The 23,609-nt window shown below is 38.9% G+C and overlaps 1 protein-coding gene across 2 annotated transcripts in view; it reads right to left on the bottom strand.

Annotated features, from left to right (window-relative positions):
* Positions 1-1,321: 1,321 nt before the first annotated feature.
* The window catches only part of LOC111580624 (hyaluronan and proteoglycan link protein 1-like), a 36,351-nt gene continuing 14,063 nt past the window's right edge, over positions 1,322-23,609 (bottom strand). Inside the window, exons 1-6 of one of the 2 annotated variants that reach the window (XM_023288448.3) lie at positions 12,423-12,580; positions 11,982-12,116; positions 10,415-10,578; positions 9,440-9,638; positions 7,480-7,782; positions 1,322-5,416 (exon numbers count right to left, since the gene is read on the bottom strand). In XM_023288448.3, coding sequence (XP_023144216.1) covers positions 5,127-5,416; positions 7,480-7,782; positions 9,440-9,638; positions 10,415-10,578; positions 11,982-12,087 — 1,062 coding nt within the window. In that variant the 5' untranslated portion in view covers positions 12,088-12,116; positions 12,423-12,580 and the 3' untranslated portion in view covers positions 1,322-5,126. Of the gene's footprint in view, positions 5,417-7,479; positions 7,783-9,439; positions 9,639-10,414; positions 10,579-11,981; positions 12,117-12,422; positions 12,581-23,609 lie in introns of those variants that run through there. The other variant, XM_023288447.3, reaches the window with a different exon arrangement.

Raw genomic sequence — 23,609 nt, 5'->3', positions numbered from 1 at the left:
GTCAATCAATGGTTTCTCAGTTGCAACAAGGATCACAGAAGTTTTTGTTTTTTTAACTGAATCTGGTTAGAGCAACCAGGTTATATAAAAATCGTTTTAAAATGAGACATGTAGAATATAGTGATGAAAAATTTGCATTTGGTTCATTTTCCCGACTCAAAGGCACATCAGTATGACCATCAAAGACCATCTGAAAGCTGAAAATACAATGATTCTGTGTTTATGGATGAAGTATATTTTATACATAACCAATGGACAAGCATTATCAACCATTTCAGTCTTCTTGAATAAAATGAAATTGAATCAAGTAAAAGTAAAATAAAGAAAGTATTTGGGCAGCTTCCTGAAGTTGCCAGGCTAGGCTGAAGTGTACACAAATATAGCAATACTAAAAAAAGATAAGCACTCAGAGAGCACAGTTCTCCGCCAAGGCTGCACAGTCGTCGTACGATTTCTGGCAGATGAAATGAAAAGAGCAGCTTGCTGTTCTTTTTATCAGGCCAACAGGATAACTTAGCGCATGTGTAGGGGGAATGATCCACATTTGATGCTTTATTGAATGTTTGGACCAAGCGAGGATGGTGTATGTGCAATCTCTGGATCCAGAAGTTCATTAGCATTTTACAAGTCTTAAGCTGCAGTAAAGCGATATTATTGATGTTACTTAGTCTACGGTCGAGACAAAAAAAAAGCTCTGCTATAAACTCAGCATATGGTGCCTCCTGAACTCAAAACAATTGCTTGAGTTAAAAGATGCAGTGTCTTGAAAAGTGGCTTTAAATATGACCTGCGTGCTTGCATGTCAGTTTTCACCTATGTGACAGTGTTTAAAGTATTGTATAAGCTCAATTTCAAGCAGGCTAGGTAAATACACCGATAAATTGTGGCCTGACAGCTGTACTATCCTACCTGTTCATGCTCAAACAGCCTCCTAGAAACCAACACGAGAATCAACATGAAAAAGCAACATGTCACCAACATGCCGTCACTAAGTTCCTAAAACAGTCAACAGGCAACAGGCTGTATTTTTAGTTAACGAATCAACTGAAAGCCGCACCATGAATGGCCTCGCTGTTTCTGCTGGGAAAACATTTCGGTGTAAGCAGCTCCCCTCCCTTTGGAAACACGTCAGGCACATCACTGCATTACCTCTGCAAACAGCCATCTGAAAGTCAATTACAGCCAGGCTCTGGCCTACGTGAACTTCTGCTGACTTTTATTTTCTTTTGCAGCTGCAGTGTGATTGCTCATAAGTCGTCGTGATGTATTTCCGATAATAGGCGAACTCAATGATGCCTGTGTAAAAAGACAGAGGCAGAGACATGGTTTATGTAAGGTTTTATTGTCCTTTTTTATCTTTGGGTCCCTAAGGTCTCCTTGTACGCTGCAGTAATTAACAAGGTTTCAGATTTACAACATTAGACAGACAATGCACAAAATAAAAGCCATCAGATTTGGGCTCTCTTTAAAGCTTTAAAGAAATAATTGACATTTTTTAAAATACACTTTTCTTGCCAAGAGTGAGCTGACAAGACTGATACTACTTTCATGTATGTTCACTAAATATAGAGGACAGGACAGCCTGGGGACAATTAGCTTCATTTAGCATAAATAAAGGCTAATAGAGGGAAACAGCTTAGCATTTGGCTATGCTCAATCTAAAGTACTGGAGAACGAGAGGACATTTAGCTTCACTGAGCACAAATAATGGTTGGTAACAAATGGAAATGACTTGCTTGCTAGTGTAGATGAAGACTAATAACAGATAGAAACCACTAGCATTACTACTTTAAATTTGAAGTCCTGGACAGCCAGGGTACAATTAGCTTCACTTAGCATTGAATAATGACTACTAACAGGAGGAAGCAATTGGTGGACTGTGCTAAATACACCGGAACCAAGCTAGCTGCTCCCCAGAGTCTCCAATCTTTTTTCCTAAGCTAACCTACCAAGCCTGTGGCTGTTGCCTCAAATTTAATGAACAGAAATGAGATTGGTATCGGTACTTGCTCTCCTCACAATGTCAGCATATTCCTTCAACATACAAAGTGTTTGCAGATTGTTTATTATAACTGAAACCAATCCAATAATACAAAAGGAACAAATGTAATTTTGCAGCACTACACTGGACTTTTCAATAGGAGTTTACCTCATAGTTGCTCTGTAAAGTTCATTATCATTACCGGAGGATATTTTTATAAGTCTGTCCAGCAGTTCTTTAGTGATAAGTAAAGCAGGGCTCTAACCAGGGCCATGTTGATGACCTAAGCCTGAGCCTGGGCCAGCTGTGACCATGTACAGTGACCTTATATTTGATCAATGAGCACCATTTACCGTGATATCCATACATGGAAGAAGCCCTCCATGCAGGAATTACTGGTATTTTGATTATGTAGTGTATTTCTGTCTCATTCAGCAGGCTGGTGCCGGTTGGCTGCAGGCCCGCTGGGTCTGATCGGTGAGCTCAGAGACAGGTCAGCCAGTTCACAGCTGAGTCTAGCAGAGCTTCGATAGCAATCAGGGAACTAGTTGCTGCCAGGAAAACCATGCTCACTTAGGGCATGCTTGGTCCCATCAGTGACTTCAGCTCTCTGTACGTAACTCCGGGATTTGGTCACAAGCTGTTTCCTTCATTAACCTCAGCACCTTATTTTCTACCTGGTATTCAGGAAAAGATTGCATCTTTATTGCATTACTGTCTGCCCAAAACAATCAAAGCCCCTGCTAGAGAAAAGAAAAAAGTGTGAATAGAAATGTAATTAAATTTCACTTGCAGCTATGTATTTGGCTCCTTTTCATTTATACTAGAGAGGTTGGATGCTATGAACAGCTCTAACAATAATAACAGCTAATGATAAGCCTGTTAATATATATCATGTGTAGTGTGAATTTGTAGCAGTGTGTGTAATGTGTCAATTTTCTTTATTTACTTTTAAGATTTTTTTTGTGTAAATACAGTAGTGACATCACAATGTCATTGATGCTGTGTATGTGACATCGTCTTGCAACTTTCATCTGGCAATACCTTTTAAATTTGTAAAATTTTGTCTTGTTTGTACATTTTTAATCCCATCTTATTGTACAGGCTGTATGTGTTCGCTACAACAGGTTGTTGTTTAGGACTTGCTTAAAGTATGCAACTAAAACATGCAAGGTTGATAATTTAGCAAATGTGAAGAAGATTTAGACATCAACATCGACATAGATAAAGTTTACCTACACCAATTCCCCTCTAAGTATGAATGATAGCCTAAAAAACAGAAAATGGCCAACTTTAGGTAGCTAATGTTGCTTCCGTATTTGTTGCTCATTTTAGGTTAGCATACATTATTGTAAATGGTTAGTGGTTGACAACTTAAGATGCATTTGGTAGAGGTCATGGAAGTTTGTTTTTGGATTGATAATAAGGTAATATATGGTACTTTTTATCGTATAGAATCACATGGAAATGTTGATATCCTTTATGGCCTAATCTTCTATTTTTATGCTTTGCATTTCCTACAATTCATTACCTATTCATTAGCTAAATGGTTGGCCTTGGGGGCTAGATGGGCTATCGGTCAGCAGTCGCATTTTCACAGCTTTCAGACAATGCTGCCACTTAAACGGCATGCAATTCATGTACACAACTTCCCATGTTGTAGTCAAAACCTCACAAGTTTAAGGACAACTAAAATTGTTTGCTAAACCTCACATTTCCATCTAAAATTTGTGCTGTTGGCTAGTGCCCAGGCCTGCCACAGCTAGCACCACTAGCGGAGACGAATGGAAGAAAAAGAAAATAGTTTCTATTTGTGTTGTTTACAGCAAACATTTTGTAATTCTGGGTGGGGGCATCTATGGGATCATGACAACAGCTTTGAAGATACGACCTTGAATAACAGGTAAACACTCATAGCTAAGTGAAATAAGGCTAATCAGTGGAGTTGCGTACAGAGGGATGAGATCACCAGTCGGCCTGGGCCTGGCCTGGCTCTGCTCATTCACTTTAAGAAACTACAGTGTTTTATCAAAAATAGCAGTTTATCAAGGCGCTAGATAGGCAACAGGAGTAAATCTACTCTGGGAGCTGTTTTGCTGTGTGCTTGTCGAAGCTAAGACATGCTCTGAAGTTCAAGCCAAACACAGATACAGCCACTAAAGTCTACTTCACTGCTCATACTGAAAAAATACTCTAGAACAGCACTGTATTTATTTATGCCAGGCATTTTGTATTGCTGCAAAGGGCGAGCTACTGTTTGCCTTATCTTTTCTCCTCTAGGTGTCATCTTCTATAAGTTCAGTGCAATTTTTTTGTTTGTTTTTAAAGACTGTGGAGTTTTCGTTTCCACTGTTACTGTATGTTTCATGTAAACCAATGAGACTTGGATAGTTTGGCCAGAAAAACAGAAATAATAATGAAAATATTTCTACTGTATATCAAAAAATAGTCATTAACAGAAATACATTTCTAGATTATCACATTCTACGTATTTAGAAAACATAAACAAGCTAACAGTTGGATGTTCCTATTTCTTATTCATGTTGGTGATGACACTGATGTTTGGTCCAACACATTTGTATAAAAACATAAAATACTGGACGGTCAGATGAAGTACAAAGTACCAGTCATAGCACCTTGTTAAGAATGGACAGCAAAGATCACTTAAGTTGTGCTCTGCTTGTATTCCTAACTCTCTTTTCGTCTTGTTTGCAGGCGTCTTTCATGGCGTTGTTGTTCCAGGTCTTGAACAAAAACAAGATAAGTGCCCAAAGTGTCAGTCCAACATAAGACGTTTTGCTGTTGAACTGTTCTCAGTTCAGACATGCCTTGTCCATTCTTGAATGACAGTATGGCTGTAGCTGTGATATCCTCCAACCCTCACCCCCCCCAAAATAACCCGCCCACCCCTCTCAAAGGATTTGATTAAATAATATGAACCTTAAATATGTGTAAACTATCCCCCGTAGAGTATCAGGTCCCAGATTACAAAGCAACAACATGAATCTGTCTGACTTTAATGTCTTAAGGTTTCCATGAAATAAAGCATCACAGTTTGAGTGTGTGTTCATACCTCCAGATTCCCTTCTCTGAGTGTTTGTGCATGCTTGTGTGTGTATGTGTTTGTAGGTTGTGTGTTTGTAGCTCAGTTGTGGCCCTTGAAGCAGTACACTCCGTACAGCTTGTGCTTCTTGTCGGGGAAGCCACTGAACCTGACGGCAGCTTCCGTGGGACTGCAGCGTCGTCGGGGGTGGGAGATGGGATAACGGACACTGCCATCTGCCAACCAGCCAGCATCACAGCGATCGTAGCCCAGCAGTTTCCAGGCGGCGTACATCTGACCGACCTTGGCAATCTGAGCACCATCCTTTTGGCACGCCCTGACGGCCTCATCGTAGGTCAACTTAGAAGGGTGGATCAGGTAGTAGAACCGACCTGTGAGGGTAAAAGACAGGCAGATGAGCACAAAGATGTAAAGTCCATGCGTCTATTTTCTGATGTTTCAGATGTCCCTGTCGCAAGGTCTTCCCAATCTAGATGAGATACATATATAATCTCCCCAGTTTGTACTGGATCCACTCCTCATTCTTATATCAGTGGAATATGCCCGGGGAACATGCAATGGAAGGTTCACGATCTGATGCCTCAACCAGGGGCAGTGATTCTACTCTGAATTCCCTTTGGATGTGTGAACTCTTCAACCTGTCTCTGCAAGTGAGCCCAGAAACCCCATGGAGGAAACTCATCCATATGTATTGACAGTCATATTCAAATATACCCAACGAGACAAACTACCTCAGCTGGATAACAGACTGTATGTTAAGATTGCATCATCTGAACCTGACAGCTCCGCAGAACTGATGCTAAAAGGCAGTTTTCCACTGAACTTGCAGGACGTTGTAGGGAGGCCCAAACCCTTGTGCCTATTTCAACCCCAAAACTGCCCCCATAGAACATCTTTTGGGGCTGTTTTTGGAAAAGTAAATTGTACATAGAGCTTCACAGTGACTCAGTGGTTAGCACTATCGCCTCACAGCTAGAAGATCCCCAGTTTGTGTCTCAGCCTGGGCCTGGGATCTTTCTATGCATTTGGATGTTCTCCCTGTGTATGTGTGGGTCTTCTCCAGGTACTCCGGCTTCCTCCCACGGTCCAAAAACATACTGAGGTTAATTGGTGTTTCTGAATTGTGGTAGGTTACTGTAACAAACCTAAAATGTTCTACTTCCTACACGGTCATCATTCCTACATATGCTATTAGTTGTTGTCTTTGCACAGGGAGTCATGCGTGGAGTCAGATGGCACAAACATTAAATGTTACAGATCTGACATGGCAGACTGTAGAAACAAAAAGGCTGAAAGGGATGATTATAGGGCCATCCCTGTAAGTGTTAACACCACCTCATACCTGCACTAGAGTTCCTGCAGTGGAAAGCAACCCCTTGATTCCACCTCACCATACCCCAGAAGCAAATGACAACACCTGTGCAAAGTGGCAGTGCCCATTTGTCATTTAGGAGCTTGATATTGAGAGTCTAGTATCTGGGTTGAGCATAGCAAAGCCTGAAGCAGCAATAAACCAGTTCTGAAGTCCAAGCTCAAAGCCATTCATGACACCATATATAACCAATCAACACTGCAGAGTAACATCAGTCAAGCAGGAGAGGATGGATAGCTATTGAGGTCACAGGGCCTAAGAAGCCTAAAGTAGGCTTAAAAGAGCCTCATTGTTAAATGTTTCAGATTGCCTATGCCATTTATTACTAACTAGTAACATCTGGTAATGTTAAATAGAAGAAGACTGCTACTGAACCAGGTCATTGGTCAAGCAAAAAAATATTTGTTTGTCTTTGAGTTTAACCAATAAGCATTGAGACCTCTGCAGTAGTTTTTCAGGGCCGCTCAGAAGTACCTACCCTGGAGTGGGAACTGTCTTCTTGCCTCAAAACATTCCTGAAGGAGGTTCTAGAGGGATGGTTCTCACAGTTGGAACACACAATGTTTAAAATGCCTGAAGACAGTCTGCAAATGCAGTTGGGGCTTCAACTTTGATGCCAAAAAAATCAGCTTCTCAAGGTGACAGGCCACTAAACTCACTTCATCACTTCATGCCAGCTTAAGCAAGCGTGATAAAAAAAAAACAACTATGGGTACCAGCAGTGATGTCAGCTCAAGAAAAGGACAAAGAAACAACACCTATGCAAATACAGTGCATTTCTTTACCTGGGATACACCAAACTAACAAAACCAATTTGAATATTTAGATTGAATCAGGATCAATTTTGCGAATTGGCAGTTTAATACCAGGTGTAAAGAAAGTAGAATTTGTTAAATCCAGTGACGCTTATATGTTTAGACTGTATAGTGTACTCCTAAAAGGTCAAATATCAAACATCCAAAAATTCTCATGGCAAACTCATGTCTTTTTTTCTGCACACTGAAAGAGGTCCGACCCACCAGAAATAATTTGGTTAAATAAAGATATAATCGTGTCTTTCACCTTTGTAGTGGGAGGTGAAGCAGAACACATCATAGTGGTTCTTGTCCTTGTCTCTCAGTCCATAGTTCCGAATGCCCGGCACAGTGTTCTTGCCCCCACATGGTTCTCTGGGGGTGGTGATGGGATACTGCACTGAGCCGTCACTCAGCCAGCCAGCGTTGCACCAGTCCATCCCGCTTCGCCACGAGTCGTACAGCTGATCAAAGGACGCCACAATGGCATCCTGGTCACGACATGCCCGCTCAGCATCGTAGAAGTTGAGGTTGTAGCGACCAAGGCGGGGGAAGTAGGGGAAGACAACACCTGCATGGAAAAGACAGAAACCACAGTTAGCAGACCAAGTTTGCATCCATCCTCTGAGTTTTCTATTCAATCGAGTTATTTATCCTAATGACTGAGAGTGTGTCTCGCTGTGTAAGCACAGCTGTTTCTTTGTTAGCGCTGCCAGCGTTTTTTTTGCTTCAGGCTGTAATAGCTGGTGTCTCTGGCTATCCTCAAACATAATGAAGCTGCTCTGACATTGATGCACACTATGCTTACACTTGCCTCTGACATTCCCCCAAGCAGTCTCTGCTCCTGGAGCTAAATTTAGATCATCTGCAGCCTCTTACTGTACAAACAGATTTTATACATGTTTTATTTTTGCACCACATCCTCATTCTTTCCCATTTGGCTTTGAAAAGCATGCTGTCATTAAAAGATTGCCAAAATCACATTATTTGTAACAGCCAGAGATTGCAAATACAGAAAAAAATGTTTGATTTACAACTTTCCAACAGGTCACAAACTACTCATCTGAAGTGTCAGTCAAGTGAAAACTTAGACAAATCTAACCTTCAAATTGAGTTATTTCATAAAAATCACATTTGTCTTATTAAAAAAAAAAAGTCAAACTTTTTTCTCTAACCAGACTATGGAAAGAAAACAAAAACTAATTCTGGTGACCGGAGGTCTGAGACGGAAGAAGATGGGCTACACGCATACACAAACATTCGGACTCATGAACTGAGGACTGAGCTAAACATTCACACACACATTTCCATATCCCCCCTCCCCCCCGCCTCCACAAGCTTCCCTCGCTATGCACAGGAGTCAGGAATCCGTGCACTGCTGCACAGGAACCAGCTAACTGTGCAGTGCTCCCCCCTCCACCACCCTACATCCTTATCCCAACTATCCTTGTCTAACGTCATGCTTTGCCTGTTTGCGGGTTTGTTTTTTTAGGTTCCTTCTCAAATTGAATTTCCCAACATTGGAGGTTTCATTTGGTACAACGAGCCTTTTTTTTTTTCTTTTACCCTCTGCTATCCCTACCCAGATCCCAACATGTCTTTTTCTTTTTTCCTCAAGAAAGGTGCGCGCAGCACTGCGCAGCAGCCTGAGCTGTCATTGGCAGGGCAGCTCAAATGAAATTTCGTTGTATATGAAAGTGTGTAATGACCAATAAAGATTGATTGATTGGTGCAGTTCTAAAGCAATTAGTAAATCAACTGTCTGACAGTCATGACAAAAATTCTGAGAAATTTCTAATGAACTGCAGGCTGTGTTTCCACAGAGCAGAGAGGAGACGACAAGAGAGACTGAGAGGAAAATAAAATATACTGGATCAATAAAATAAATGCAGCATGGCTCAGAAACAGTATACAGAGGAACAAGTTGTTGGAAGATACATTTAGCATGGTGAAATATCCTAGTTAAATAAATAGTTACATTTCTTATTTTAAAAATAACTAAGTCAACAAAAAAATCTGGCTTTTAAGAATGACTTTATCTCATTCTAACTGTATCATATTGCACAGAAGATATTACTGAGGTCTCTACTTCCAGTCTACTACTAGTCTACTTTACATTGCAGTGAAAAATGAATCCACCGTGAGTAAAGATGGGGTAGAAGCAGAAAATTGCCAGAACCTGCTTTTGGTTCAGACAGTTGAAGATTATATAACCCTCATATTGTTACCTTCAAGGTCAAGGGACACCACCACTGTTCCATCTTCCAGCCCATCGATAACTTCACATTTATATCTCCCATAATCCTCTAACGTGATTTCCGTGATGACCAATGAAGCGTCCATAGGAGAGGATCCTTGTAGGTGGACACGTCCGTGAAAACTGCCGTAACTCCTTTTGTGATAATCCATGGCGACAAACACATCCACCTGGAGCAAGATGAGAAGAGGTACTTTTCACACTACTTATATGCATCTAAAGACTGTAGAAATAGCTATTGCTTATGGAAGGTCTTTTTCTCATTGACTTCTATACAATTTGGCCCAATTATGAAACGCAAATACCAGAGTTTTACCAGCCGAAGGAGCTTGTAAACTCACAAACTTTCAGGATTTTTCTGTTGTGTCAGTAGAAAATTTACCAGCAGAGTCATTCATTAAGAAAAGAAAATACTGGTTATTCTCTTGGTGATATTTTAAAGACCAAGCTATTGCTAAAAAGCAATTATAGATTAATTAGCAGTGACTACAATCATTATTTACAGTCGTACATTCCTCTGTTTGTCTCCAAAACATATCTGAAACCTGCACTGTTGCACTGCAGGTGTACATTTTGCAACTATTTTGATTATCAGTTTATCATTTAGAATCCTTTCCTCCTTTGTGAATCCTCCTGAATATCTTTGGGTTGTGAACAAAACAGGACATTTGCCTTTTTTGCAGCAATCAACAGATACAGTACTTGTTTTCATTTTTTATTTACCAGTATATTGTAGTGTTTCTGTTTACCAACTATACACGGGTCACTATGTCCACCTTCACTGTTTGACAGGTCAATCAAGTTCATACTTAATTCCAAAGAAAAACAGTGAAAGAAAAGCAGTGGAGCATTCCCCAACTTTAATGTGGTACTGATCTTCAGGAATGCTACACATGTTTTAATGAAAGACAGATAAAGAGATACAATAAATAAGACAAATGGTGACCTCTTTCAGGTAGTCTGATGTCAGCTTGGTCCATTTGATTCTCATCTTGCGATTGGGTGCCATTGATTGGTCCCTTTGGATCTTGCATGGTAGCGTAGCATTCCCCCCTCGCCTCGACACCACCTTGGATTGTTCTGCCACCACTGAGAGTCGAGGACCATTTTCTGCAAAACAGTGACTTGATTATACCCAAGAAACTTGATCTGCATCCATATTCTCATAAACACAGGCAACGTGTGGTTGTTAGCATAAAATCTAGTAAACCTGGACCTGTGCACAGTTTGACAAGACTAAGATCCTACGTTAGTGGCTGTGTGGGGATGGGATCTGAGCTAATGCTAACTTCAAATTGCAAACATGCTAATGTTTAGCATGTATGGTACTAGGGCTGTAATGTCCAGGTGGATGGTTGATTGACTAGTGTATATGCTCTCTTCTGACCAAATTCTCATTGGTCAGACAATCACTGTTTTACTTTCATAAGGACAAAAGCACTACATCAACATTCTTCCAGGATTAATCATTATATTTGGCAGAGGGAGCCACAGACTACCTGTGTCTTTAGAACTTTGAAATGGCCCAACGTAATTAAGACTGCTAGGTCTAACTTATTGAACATTTACTGATGTTAAAGAAGTCATCGGTTTGGCTGCATGTTGTTCGAATGAGTGGCAAAAAAGTTGAGTGTAAACTCTGACACAGCAGTACTATATCACAGCCAAACAACCAACATGGCAGATCATCTAAAAACTGCTGTTAACTTGTCTGTTATGTTTGTCAATAGGTCTTGTGCTAGATCAGCAGTTCTACTTCTAAGACATAGGTCTATTTTTAAGTCATATGAATATGTGCTGATGCACACTGGTCTGCCCTGAGTTTTTTTTTTTTCATTCCAGTGTAATATAACCAGGTTTAAATGATTAAATAGCTGATTTTTTTGACCAGTGAATTTTCTTTGGTTGAATACAATCCTGATTGTCATGTTAACCACAGTCAGTAGGATACACTCTCTAAAGACTATGAAGGTCATACTGATGTGCTGTCCCACTGGATAATTAACCGTCCTGTAGGATTCAAATCCTGACATTTTATTCCTTTATTCTGCATGTCTCATTGTTACAAAGTTATCAAAAAACTGCTGTAACTACCTTCTGTAAAAAATAAATACATAAATTAAAAAAAAAACTTTCCTGTGTAGAAAGTAAGGTCAAATGGGGTAAAATTCAAAGTTAACAGCCACATCTTGTCTTTTTGCTTCATTCCATTTGTAGTAAGAATGCAAAAACTTTTAAAAACTACAGAACAGTTTTTCTCACATTGACATCTTTGCATACACAAAGATTTCATCTGTAAGCTCTGATGCAAGTCTAATGAGATAACTCCTATCTGAGCAAGTTAACAATCCTCCACATAGCAGCCTTATCACTGAGCCATAGCGGTGCTGATAAACTGAGGAAACCAATGACACTGCAGGGTAAGTGTTGCAAACGAAACACAGGAAAGGACGCTGGAGAAGGTCTCTGCAAAACTCTGTATGACATTGTCCCAAAGAAACGTGCAGACTCACCTGTGACATAGATGGTTCTCGAGTGCTCAAGCTCAGGATACAGAACATCCAAGTCAGTTTCTGCTACACTCAGTGAGACCAATGCACAGATCAGGACAGGAATCATCTTCACTCACTGGACAGGGGGTCTGATCACTGCAGAGACACAAGCAGAGGGTGGAGTTACAGGACAGTAGCATTAAGTTTTTTCTGTAGCTACATCACATAGGTGCAGGATTTAGAAAAAGCTCAGGCATATTCTGCATGCAGCTGTTTCTATCTGCAATGCTGTTTCTCTTCCCCGAGTGCTCTGTAATTACAGTAAGAGTGCAGGACACATCTACAGGCACAAAGTGAAAATCTCAAAATCTCACTGCAAAGTTGTCAAGAAACATCATCCTTGATTCACAAACTGTACATCCCATGAGCAGCTACAACACACACTCTGAACACCGTACATACAGCGTAGGGAATGCTCTGTCATCCAGCAGCGTGAGGAGGCAGCATGTCCTGGTGACACCGTCCACAACTTCCGAGGCAGACTGCCACAGTGCAGCGTCACCCCCACACCACCGGTTTAATCCACACTCACATGGTTTTGTCTGTGAGGACATTCAGTGACTTTACCTTGCCTTGTAGCCTCACTTTAGTCTGATCCTGATTCTAACTGAACCCTTAAACTGCAGCCTGCTAAAGGTCTCTCGCAGAGTAAATGTCCTCACTTGCAAGATTGTCCTCAAGCTGTAAATCTCAAACCGGTCCTCACAAAGGTAGTCATGCACTCACACACACACACATGCACACACACACACACACTGCAGCCCATCCTCTACACGCTCACCCCAAACAGAGGCATTCACCATCTCACCACTTTAAGAATGTTTTATGGAAGACAAGTGCTGCCAATATTATTTTTAAAATAATTTTTTATGTTTTTAAAAAGGCATCTTTTTTCATCCCAAAAGAACACAGCACAACTTCCCTGTGGCATTTGTAATCGCTTCATGGCATCAATGTTTTGCTTTTGTTTTTTTCTTTAAATGAATGTTGAAAATCTTTTGTAGCTTAATTTTATAGTCAGAATTAAAAGATCATTTCAAAATAGTAAAACAGAAAGGTCTCATCAGTGAGGACATTGTAGAAAATGAGAGCTCTGTACATCAGAGACTACTGGTCTAAAATTATTAGAACTTCAGTCTCAGGCTGCTCTAACATGGCAGTAAAATAGCTGTTATATGCAGTTATCATTGCAGTGCCACAGAATGTTTGAAAAGTAAGCTGGCTCAGAGTCGAAGCTCAAGTTCAACATGTCTGTGAATACATTTTTACAAGTCAGAATTCCAGTTTGAGATATCTACATAATTTTTACCATTTCAAATTTATTTAGCATACAAAGTAATTTAACTTGCAAATATGACACTCTGGAATGGCCATTATGACAGTAGTCTCTATAAAAAACATAGACATAGCCTCAGAAATGCCTTAAACCTGCATTTTTAATTTTATTTGGTTTGCAAAAAAGAGTGAAATAGTGCTAATTTCGAATTGCTACTTCAGTAAACATTTTCCTAATACGTTTATAGTCTCAGTTGCTAGTTTCAAGTCGCCTTCAGTACATGAACGATTCATTTAGTAAATTGAGAGTAAAACAAGTGATAAAGCCAGATATGTTTTAATAAGGGGCTACCACGTAATTGACAAGTTCCTACCATATCAGCGTCTCACATTTACATTCACTCGTCACGTTTAGTTAGTAAATATACTCTTACTTTTAGATTTTTGTATAAAGCTTCCTGTCTGTGGGTGACGCTATATCAAGGCATTGTATTTTCTTTTTATATTTTTATCTGTTTCCAACAATTTCTGATTCATAAGAATGAGAGACGTGCACATGGTAATCACCTTAAATAATTAATAGAACTGTGAATAATATAATTAGAATAATATATCCGATATTACCACACTAAATCTATAATTTCAGTCTTTTTCCATACTTTAAAAAATAGATCAAAAATATCCACAAAATTACAAAGATATTTGCACATCTGATGCGAAATAAAATTAAAAACCTGTAACTGAATAATCATAAAACGTAACATAAAATTTGAATTCTGTTTAAAATACACTTAAGATACATTTGCACAATTAGCATAATTTCCCAAATACTTTCTTTTTTGTTTAAAGTTAAATACAACTTTAAATCTGTAAATATATTTTTAAAATGAGTTACAGCAGAAAACTGTTGTTTCTGTAATTTTACACAATTGGTTTGTTAAATGAACAATATGTTTTATAATTACAGTCATTTTCTCCACAAAAAACACTAAATAGATGTGCTTTTTTAACTGTTTTTTTAAAGTGTTTTTCAAGCACTGGTAATCAGTGAAAATGCAGATTTTGTTGTTATATATATAGTCATTCTATCTAACTATATTTGCATGAATAATTATAGGGAATTTCATTCAGTGGGAAAATTGTGTAAGAAACGGGTCTTAAATTGCAAGAAAAAATACCATGTAGACATTTTTCTAACATATGAATCCAATTTTAATATCGGCAGCTCTGGACTTCCGTAATCTGGTTGCCTATCTTTTACAGTGTGTGTGTGTGCGCGCCTGCGTTTGTGTGTGTGTGTGTGTGTGTGTGTGTGTGTGTGTGTGTGTGTGTGTGTGTGTGTGTGTGTGTGTGTGTGTGTGTGTGTGCGCGTGGGTGTGTGTGTGTGTGTGGGGGGGGGGGGTGTTAGTGGACGGTTAGTCATTCAGATTGATCCCTTCTTTCCCCTCTCCAGAGCTTATCTTCATTCACTCCATCCCAAATTGCTGATGCGCCGGCCCCCTTTGCCAGGTGGAGCTTCTGCAGTCAGCAGAATAACTGCAGCACACACTCACACTGTGCCAGTTACACACACATCACCTATTACCCCCCTCCCTGCCTGAAAATAGTCATTACAGCAACGGCACGACTGCTGCTGCTGCTGGAGGGGGTGCAGCATGAGTAGGTGGAGCATGTGTGGAAAGATGTGAAATGTCCTTTTAAAAACTTTGAGTCAGGCCCTTCACCGTAGGACACGAGGGGAGCAGCTGATGTGTGAAATGAGAATAGAGAGGAGGGAGGGAGATGAAGATGGAGATACAGCCAGAAAAAAACAGCTAAAGCAGGGAGGGAGGAGGCTGAGGGGACTGCAGCAGCAGAAATGATGCAGGGGAATGAAGTTTCAGGCTCCACTGGCTCCATTAGCAGGTGAACTGTGATTCCCATTAGGCCTGTTGGATGAGCTCCAAGCACCGATTCAGTGAAACCTGTCATGTTCTATTGTTTGAATCACTTAGAAATATACAAAAGACAATATTCATGATATTTAATCATACAATTAAATAGTTGAGGTCACTTAGGGAAGTTTGGTATACTCCATAAAGTAATTGTACAGACCTATTGTCACTTAATTAAATGTATTATTGCAAGATAAAAATTCATATTTATTGACTTAGCTACACCTTGTATTTAGGGAGGTCTTTCTTGCCCCCCAGTCTGATTGCAATCATGTAATACTAAGTGGCGATCTCTAATCTGATACCATTTTCACATACATCACTGTCCAAAAGTTTGGGGTCACTTAGAAATGCCCTTATTTTTGGAAGAAAAGCAGTTTTTCCAATGAAGATAACATTAAATGAATCAGATATACACTCTAGACATTGTTAATGTGGTAAATGAATATTCTAGCTGGAAATGGCTGATTTTTAATGGAATATCTACATAGGGGTACAGAGGAACATTTCCAGCAACCATCACTCCTGTGTTCTAATGCTACATTGTGTTAGCTAATGGTGTTGAAAGGCTAATTGATGATTAGAAAACCCTTGTGTAATTATGTTAGCACATGAATAAAAGTGTGAGTTTTCATGGAAAACATGACATTGTCTGGATGACCCCAAACCTTTGAACGGTAGTGTATAATACACACTTCAAGTACATTAAATTCATCAAAATCAGGCACTGTTTGAAATAAAGAGTTGAGACGGTAAGGTGTATTGTAGCAGCACACGCTCCAAAAGACAGTGAAAACCTGTATTCTCTACATGCATGACCGAGCATGTATTGTTGACTGGCTGTAGTACCTGGTCATTCTACCAAGTGGTTTTTACTGTTTAATACTATAGCGATGCTAGGAAGCGGTCACTTGGATTATAGAGAGTTCTGTATCAGCAAACAGAAAGCACTGTCGGGGTTTAACCACCAACGGGCATCATGACAAGACTTCTGTGATGCTCACTGACCTTTAGCCATAAGGATGAATTATGACAGCCCTTATATCTCAGTGATATATGGAACAGAGCTGACTTTGTGGCCAATACAATGTGTCTGTTGACTGAAACAGTATATGGCTAATATATGTCAGCATATAGCAAATAACCACTATGCTAATGTGTGTTACATTTTGTTACTTTGCCAAAGAATGTGGCGGAGTTAAGTGACGATCGACACGTTTATCCGTCTGTTTGTCTGTCTATCTGTTCGCAACACTACTCAAAAATAGACTGACAGATTTGAATGAAATTTTCAGGAAAGGTCTGAAACGACACAAGGACTAATGGATTATGGTAGATTTTGGCAGTGATGTGGTTTCTAGTCTGGATTCACGTATTTGTTAAAGATTTCTGTATCACTGCGATTTAGCGGCACAGCATCACTGCAACTATGACAACAAGTGAACACTACGTCAGGTGCCTGCTAACAATCACACAATTGCGATCCTACTATTAATTGACCACTGTGGACTTTTCAGGACTTATCCATCAGAAATCATACAATGACTGAGCAGCCTTGGCAGAGTACTGCACTCACTGAGCGCTTTTCTTGTTCGAATATTGATTGAAGACACTGCAGGTTAAGTAAATGAATCAGTCTTTGCATCCCTTGCGGCCTGCTGCAAATTTCGCTCAACTTTAATAACACCGATGCGAATGTAAATGAATCATTTTTATGTATAATTTCACAAAACAAGAAAAATCTGTAAGATTACAGTAAATTGTTCAGAACCTAACAGTTAAAAAACTGTTTACAAAGGAAATTTTTTTCAGTGTACGACCATGATTTATGCAGTAATCATACACATTACGCACACAATTAATGCATTAGAACATTGTGTTTGCATTAGCTGAGCTTTATATTAGCCGAGCTTATCTTTTCGTGTACCCTTTTAAAAATGCAAACCTGCCCCTGAGGTACAGCTACTCCTGGCTGGGAATCACCGATCCAGACAGACCTACACGTGGTTAAGACATCACTGGTAAGAGTGATCTGTTGGAAAAAGCCTCAGACGCACAGCAGATTGTAAAGCATTCCTCGGCACCCATCTGTGCAGAGGGTAAACAAGGCTGAGTGTTTATAGGCCAGTTGTGTCATCACCTGTTTGTCCTCAAACAGCATGATGAAGGTTCAGGTATGATGACACTGTATGTGACTTACAGACTGTGTTTGCAGATCAGGTAACATGAGGCACTCTGAGGGTAAGAAAGCATTTAACACTGGGTTTCCTCTCTGCTTTTGGCCTCATCGATCTTCAACCTTTAAATTCCATCAGTTAAGATGGTTGTTTTATTTAACTTGGTAAATGCTGCAGGGACATTTTCGAGAAACTCAGCCCTAAGGACTTCTAAAAAAATAAAAGACAAAGACATGAAAACAATCCATCCACGGATGAGATCAGAGCCAGTGATTGGTTAAGATGGAGATATTTTGTAGCTGGAACCAAAGGAATCTGTTGACCCAGAGAGAAAAGAGGGACCCCTCCCAGTCCCTGCAGGATGCCAAATGAGATGGATCTGTGAACAGGCCAACGCAAACACATGTTCTCACACACATCAATACTGTGCTGAGAAACACTGATTTTCAAGGACAAGTTTGTGCACAGGCATCTATGAGCAGGCATGTGTGTGAGTGTGGCGTCTCATTGTGTATATGGAGATAAAAGAGAAAACAAATTGCTTTTATAATGATAATTACATGGTAAATGCAACAACTACAATCTTCAATGAAATCTTCTCAGTCATTCACAAACCATGAGCGGCAGAAACATTACACTGTGAGGACTCACTGGGTCTTTTTGGCCACATTTACTGCTTCAGTATGAAGACCCATTTTCAGAAGGAAAAGAAAATAATAGTAGAAATAATCATTGGTGATGAAAAAGATCTTCTTGGTGAGACCGAATGTTGACATTCTGAGATAAAAAGTCAAAACTCCACAATACAAAATCTAAATTATGAGATGAAAAGATCAAAACTTGAAGATAAAAAGTCTAAGTTATGAGATACGAAGTAAAAATATTGGGACAAAAAGACAAAATTTGGGGAAAAAAAGAATTCATGAGATAAGAAGTCAGTTTTTTAATCTCATTATTACTGCCACCAAGATACAGTTATGTTACCATCGGCGTATGTTTGTCTGTCCGTTTGTCTCTGTTAGCAACATTACTCAAAAATGGACTAACGGATTTGGATGAAATTTTCAGGGAAGGCCAGAAATGACACAAGGACCAAGTGATTAGATTTTGGCAGTGATGTGGCTTATAGACTGGATCCATGGATTTGTTAAAGATTTCTATATTGCGAGATACTGGCGTCACTGCAACTATTACAACAAGTGAACACTACATCAGGTAACTGCTAACAATCACATGATTGCAATCCTACTACAAATTGACCACTGTAGACTTATCAGGACTTAGCCATCAGAAATGAAACAAAGAACAATTGATTAAATTGTGGCACCCCACAATTTCTGAGTCCCATCGATTCCTGCCGTCCACTACATATTTAGGTCACGCGATCTGGTGTCCCTACATAATGTACACATGCATAACACACACCTGTGCTCAGCGCAAGATAATTTTTTATTTAAAATTTCACCCGTTGGAAATGATACAACGACTGAGCGGTCTTCTTGTTAGCAAAGGTCTATGTTACTATTTAAAGCCATACTGTGTCTAAGTACAGCTGGACTTATAGTTGATTCCAACAAAGAACAGGAATAGGTTTAAATTTATAGTCAAGTGTCAGATTTTTTAAATGGGAAACATCAAATGAAAATAAAAATAATTGATTTTATTTGAAAATATTCTATTTTCATTGTCAGATTTTCTTTTTGATTTTACTTTTGGGTGTAATCATTCTCCATACACTGGCCATTTGGGGCCAAAGTTTGCTTTTCAGTTTTAATTTTTGTTTTGAACTTTGAGCATCTTATACCATAAATGCATTTCTATTAAAGAATACATGAAGCTTCAAGCTTCAAGCACAGTGTAGAAGAAACTTTATTTTTGTCTTCTCTGAGGTTTATTAATCAATCAATCAATCAAAATGTATTTGTAGAGCACTTTACAACAACATAAAAGAAGACCAAAGTGCTTTCCAACAGCATAATAAAACAAAACAATACAAACCAAATTTAACCTTAAATATCTATACTTCTAAGACTATAACAAATTTGAATCAAGACATAAAGTCAGGACAATGCTATGCAAGAATAACAATAGTCACAATGTCTGCTGATTTTGGCAAAACTGCTGAGATATTAAGTCATTTTTTAAGGAATAATAAGTGTGTGAATGTTTTTCTAACAGCCAGTCTGAGGTAAAACTAACAGGATGAGAAGCTCTTCCACTTTTAGTGCAGCGTAGTAAACCATTATTTACAGGCTGTAGTTACACAATGAGGTCAAATCCTGTAAATCATGTAAATGCTTCAGAATATTAGAGTAAAGTGTTCTAAGAACCGGAGCTCTAAGACTTTGGGAAACTTTAAACATTCGCAATTACAAGAAGAGAGTTAAAGCATCACAAAGCAGAGCCTTGGACGCCAGCACTCAAAGTTTCCATTCCTTGTTTGGTTGTGCCCTTTTCTTTAGTCTCTGCAGGTTCTGTTAAAAGCAGAAAAGCAGTGATGTGGTCCATCAGAACTGCATTCATGTTACCTTTCTTTCACCTCTTTTTCAAATGATAAACATTTTCAGCAAGTTCACGCATATAATGGTCCAATTACCTCATCTACAAATTACTCATCTACTAACATACGTAACAGAAGGCTCTGGATACTTCTGCACCACACTGAGGGGACGTTTTTAAGGACACTTACTCAATTAGTGCACGTAGGTGCAATTTTGAGGTACTTGTGCTTTATTTGAGTAACTTCACTACTTCAGAATTTTTTCATTCTACTTGGATTAAAGCACAACGACACAACATATTTTACTAGTTAACGTCACAACTTTTGAAGTTCAGTAGTTAACAAGTCACAATTTCAGCATTGTAAATAAACAAAAAGATTTATCGTTAACATAATGTAACAAAAAACGTCCACAAGAAGATGTAAAACAATCAAAATGTGATGTCAAAAGATCAGAAAGAGTTACAAAACTACCACAAAACAGGTAAAAAAAAAACAGAAATTTGATCCAAAGTGACAACAAAAATATGTTAAAATTATAACAATATGGTCAACTATGATGCAAATGACAAGACATAACTACCATCAAGTAATTTTTCTGACACAGTAGTGGCCCTCTGGACTGAACCATCCATCCATTACCTGTACACTGCTTAATCCTCATTAGGGCAGCGGGGGGGCTGGAGTCTATCCCAGCTGACTTAGGGTGAAAGCAGGGGACACCTGGACAGATCATCAGTCTATCACAGGGCTACATATAGAGACAAACAATCACACTCACATTCACACCTATGGACAATTTAGAGTCACCAATTAACCTCAGCATGTTTTTGGACTGTGGGAGGAAGCCGGAGAACCCAGAGAAAACCCACGCATGCACAGGGAGAACATGCAAACTCCATGCAGAAAGATCCTGGGAAGGTGGGGAGGCGAACCAGGGATCTTCTAGTGCTAACCACTGAGCCACTGTGCAGCCCAGGACCAAACCAGTAACACTGAAACTTTTACAAGTAGACTACCAAGCTCAAGTCATGTCTGACTAGTTAACACATCACAGCTTTTGCAGCTGACTAATTAACAAACCAGAACTTTAACTGTGACACTTCAACAACATTTTCCTACTGTGTATTTTTACTTCAGTAGGATTTTTCATGCAGGGCTTTTGCTTGTAACAGAGTATTTTTACTTTGCTGTATTAGCACTGTTACTTACGAAAATTCCTGAATACTTCTTCCAAAAGCTATTGAGTTGTATTACAGGAGTTTTGGGATTCAGTGTTTTCTAAGCGTGTCGCTTCCTATGAACTAAAGTCAGGATATCTGATGTCTGCTCTTTCATTTTGATCTTTATTTAGTAACAATGCTGCTGTTTCTCGCCTTTAGACACGACACAACTTCGACAAGCAGTGTTGGCTGGTTAATTTACATCAGTCCAATGTGAAATATTTATTATAACTATTTCTTGGACCACCCAGATGAATCCTGCTGTAGCCCCCTTTAACGTTTAGTGCGTGACCCAACATACTGCAGGATTCCTTACACAGTTCTACCTGACAGCTGCACCTCTTTGTTCTTCTTCATCTCTCTGGTGTTCTGTCACGTTGAAGTCACTTTCTTGGAAATCATCAGGAGATAACAACAGTTTGTGATGTGACACATTACTCTGATAGCAGGGTCTCTATAATGAAGTAACACACCTGCTCTGATGGTTGGAGTCCTGAGAAAACACGTCTCCATCTCTCCATGACACCACCAGCACCAGCTGGTACCACCAACACAAGGCAGGATGGATCCATGAACTCGTGGAGCCCCTGAGCGCTGCTGCCATGACCTTGAATCCAAACAGCTTCATAAACCTTGAATCCCTCCACCCAGACTAAAAGAGCAATTTTATTGATCAAAAACTTTTTTTTCTTCCAGACAATGATGAGTGATATATCACCACCAAGCCAAACAGTAGATACTTTATTTATTGAAAATATTTCTAGATGCACAGTAGGCGGCAGCAGCTACTAATCATCTGTATTCTTATCAATAGGAATAATGATTTAAAAAATCTAAATAAGTGTCTTTATGAATTTGGTTTCTGTTGTTTCTGACCACGATAAAGTGAAAAAAATTGAGCTCCTGACAAAGCTATCAAAAACCCATATTAACCCTCCTGTTGTATTCATTTACAAGCACCAAAACATATTGTTTCCTTGTCTGAAAAAAATCCAAAAATTCAGCAAAAATAATCCAAAAATTTCTGAAAATTTGCAAAACCTTCAGGAAGAAAATTCTAATAATTCCTTAAAAGTTTCCCTTAAAAGTTTTATTTTTTTTTAAAAAAATCCCCCAAATTTGGCATGAAAATTCTTGTAAATATTTCCAAAAAATTAGTAAAAATCTTCCAGAAAAAATCCTAAAAATATCTAAAGTGATTACATATAAATCAGTAAAACTTCTATCGTTTGTTATTTTTTTGTGAATGTTCTTAAGAAACATTTTTAACATTTCCTTTTTCCACCAAAAAATGTTCAAAGATTTCCAAAAAACATTGAAAATGTGGACATCAGAAGTTTCACTGTGAAAATATATATTTTTTCCCCACATTTTTAAACTTTAAAACAGGTCAGTTTTGACCCACAGGACAACATGAGGGTTAATGACTGCAGCTGATGCGGTCTACCGGAGAGTTTTTCTGTCTGACATTTAACATTATTTTTGTGCACTATATTTAATAAATCTGGTAATGTTGGACAGCCTTGACAGAGTACTGCATTCTCTGAGTGCTTTTCTAGTTGCTTACTGTTATATTAAAAAGAAAACTTCTTAAAATGTTAAATAATAGCCATAAATAAGGCCGCTGAATCTACCCATAATGAAGGAAAGTCAAATAGATTCCCGGTAAAATCTAATTCACTGAGCTTATATATGTCCTAGATTGTCTAAACATACAGTGCAGTTCTGATTATATCTGCTATGTTTTTCTTCATGGGCAGTAAAACAGTTAGAAAGTCATTCCGTTTAGGTTTTACAATTTTCTTAACTTCAAACAGTTGTTACATCTGCTTCTGTATTTACTGCAATGTCATATTTATTTGTAGTGCCACTTCACAAACTACTGTTTTATGAGTATGAAACTAATGTTTCCCCAGAGACCTTTACTTTACTTCCCAATAACACTAAAGGCAGTCAGGATTTGAGGCTGCTGTAGACAGATATTTATGATGGGACCCTCACAAAACCTCCTTCAGAGGGAAACTAAACAAGGCGTGAAACGGCAAAAGCCTTTAAGTCTGATAGAGACCCAGGAGGGCATTTACAGGGAGACAAGAAAGGTGGGAAAGTTATTTTTTGTCTCTAAGAAGGAATTCACTGAGGCTCAACATTATCAGATAACAAACAACTGAGAGTGGACAGTATAGCGCTGCTCCAATGTTGTCATGATATATCTGAGTCTGGACCTTAAAATGTCCAGAGCATTTAAATGAATATGTTATAAATGATGGACCCAATAAAAACAGAGGCTGAGGAAATAATATCAGAAATAAATCTCAATATTTTGCAGTGAAGAAACACCAGACACAGTATAAGTAAGAAAAAAAGAGAAAATAATAGAAAAGTGTGACAAAAGATAAAACAGATTAAAGTGTATGAATAAAGGCAGAAATTTATGATAACTATGATCATTTCTACAGTTTGTAGCATTGTTTCCTTCT

This window comes from Amphiprion ocellaris, chromosome 17 (genome assembly GCF_022539595.1).
Source record: "Amphiprion ocellaris isolate individual 3 ecotype Okinawa chromosome 17, ASM2253959v1, whole genome shotgun sequence".
Lineage (NCBI taxonomy): Eukaryota > Metazoa > Chordata > Actinopteri > Pomacentridae > Amphiprion > Amphiprion ocellaris.
The sequence above is the reverse complement of the archived record's forward strand: the minus strand, read 5'-3'. Positions and strand labels throughout refer to the sequence as shown.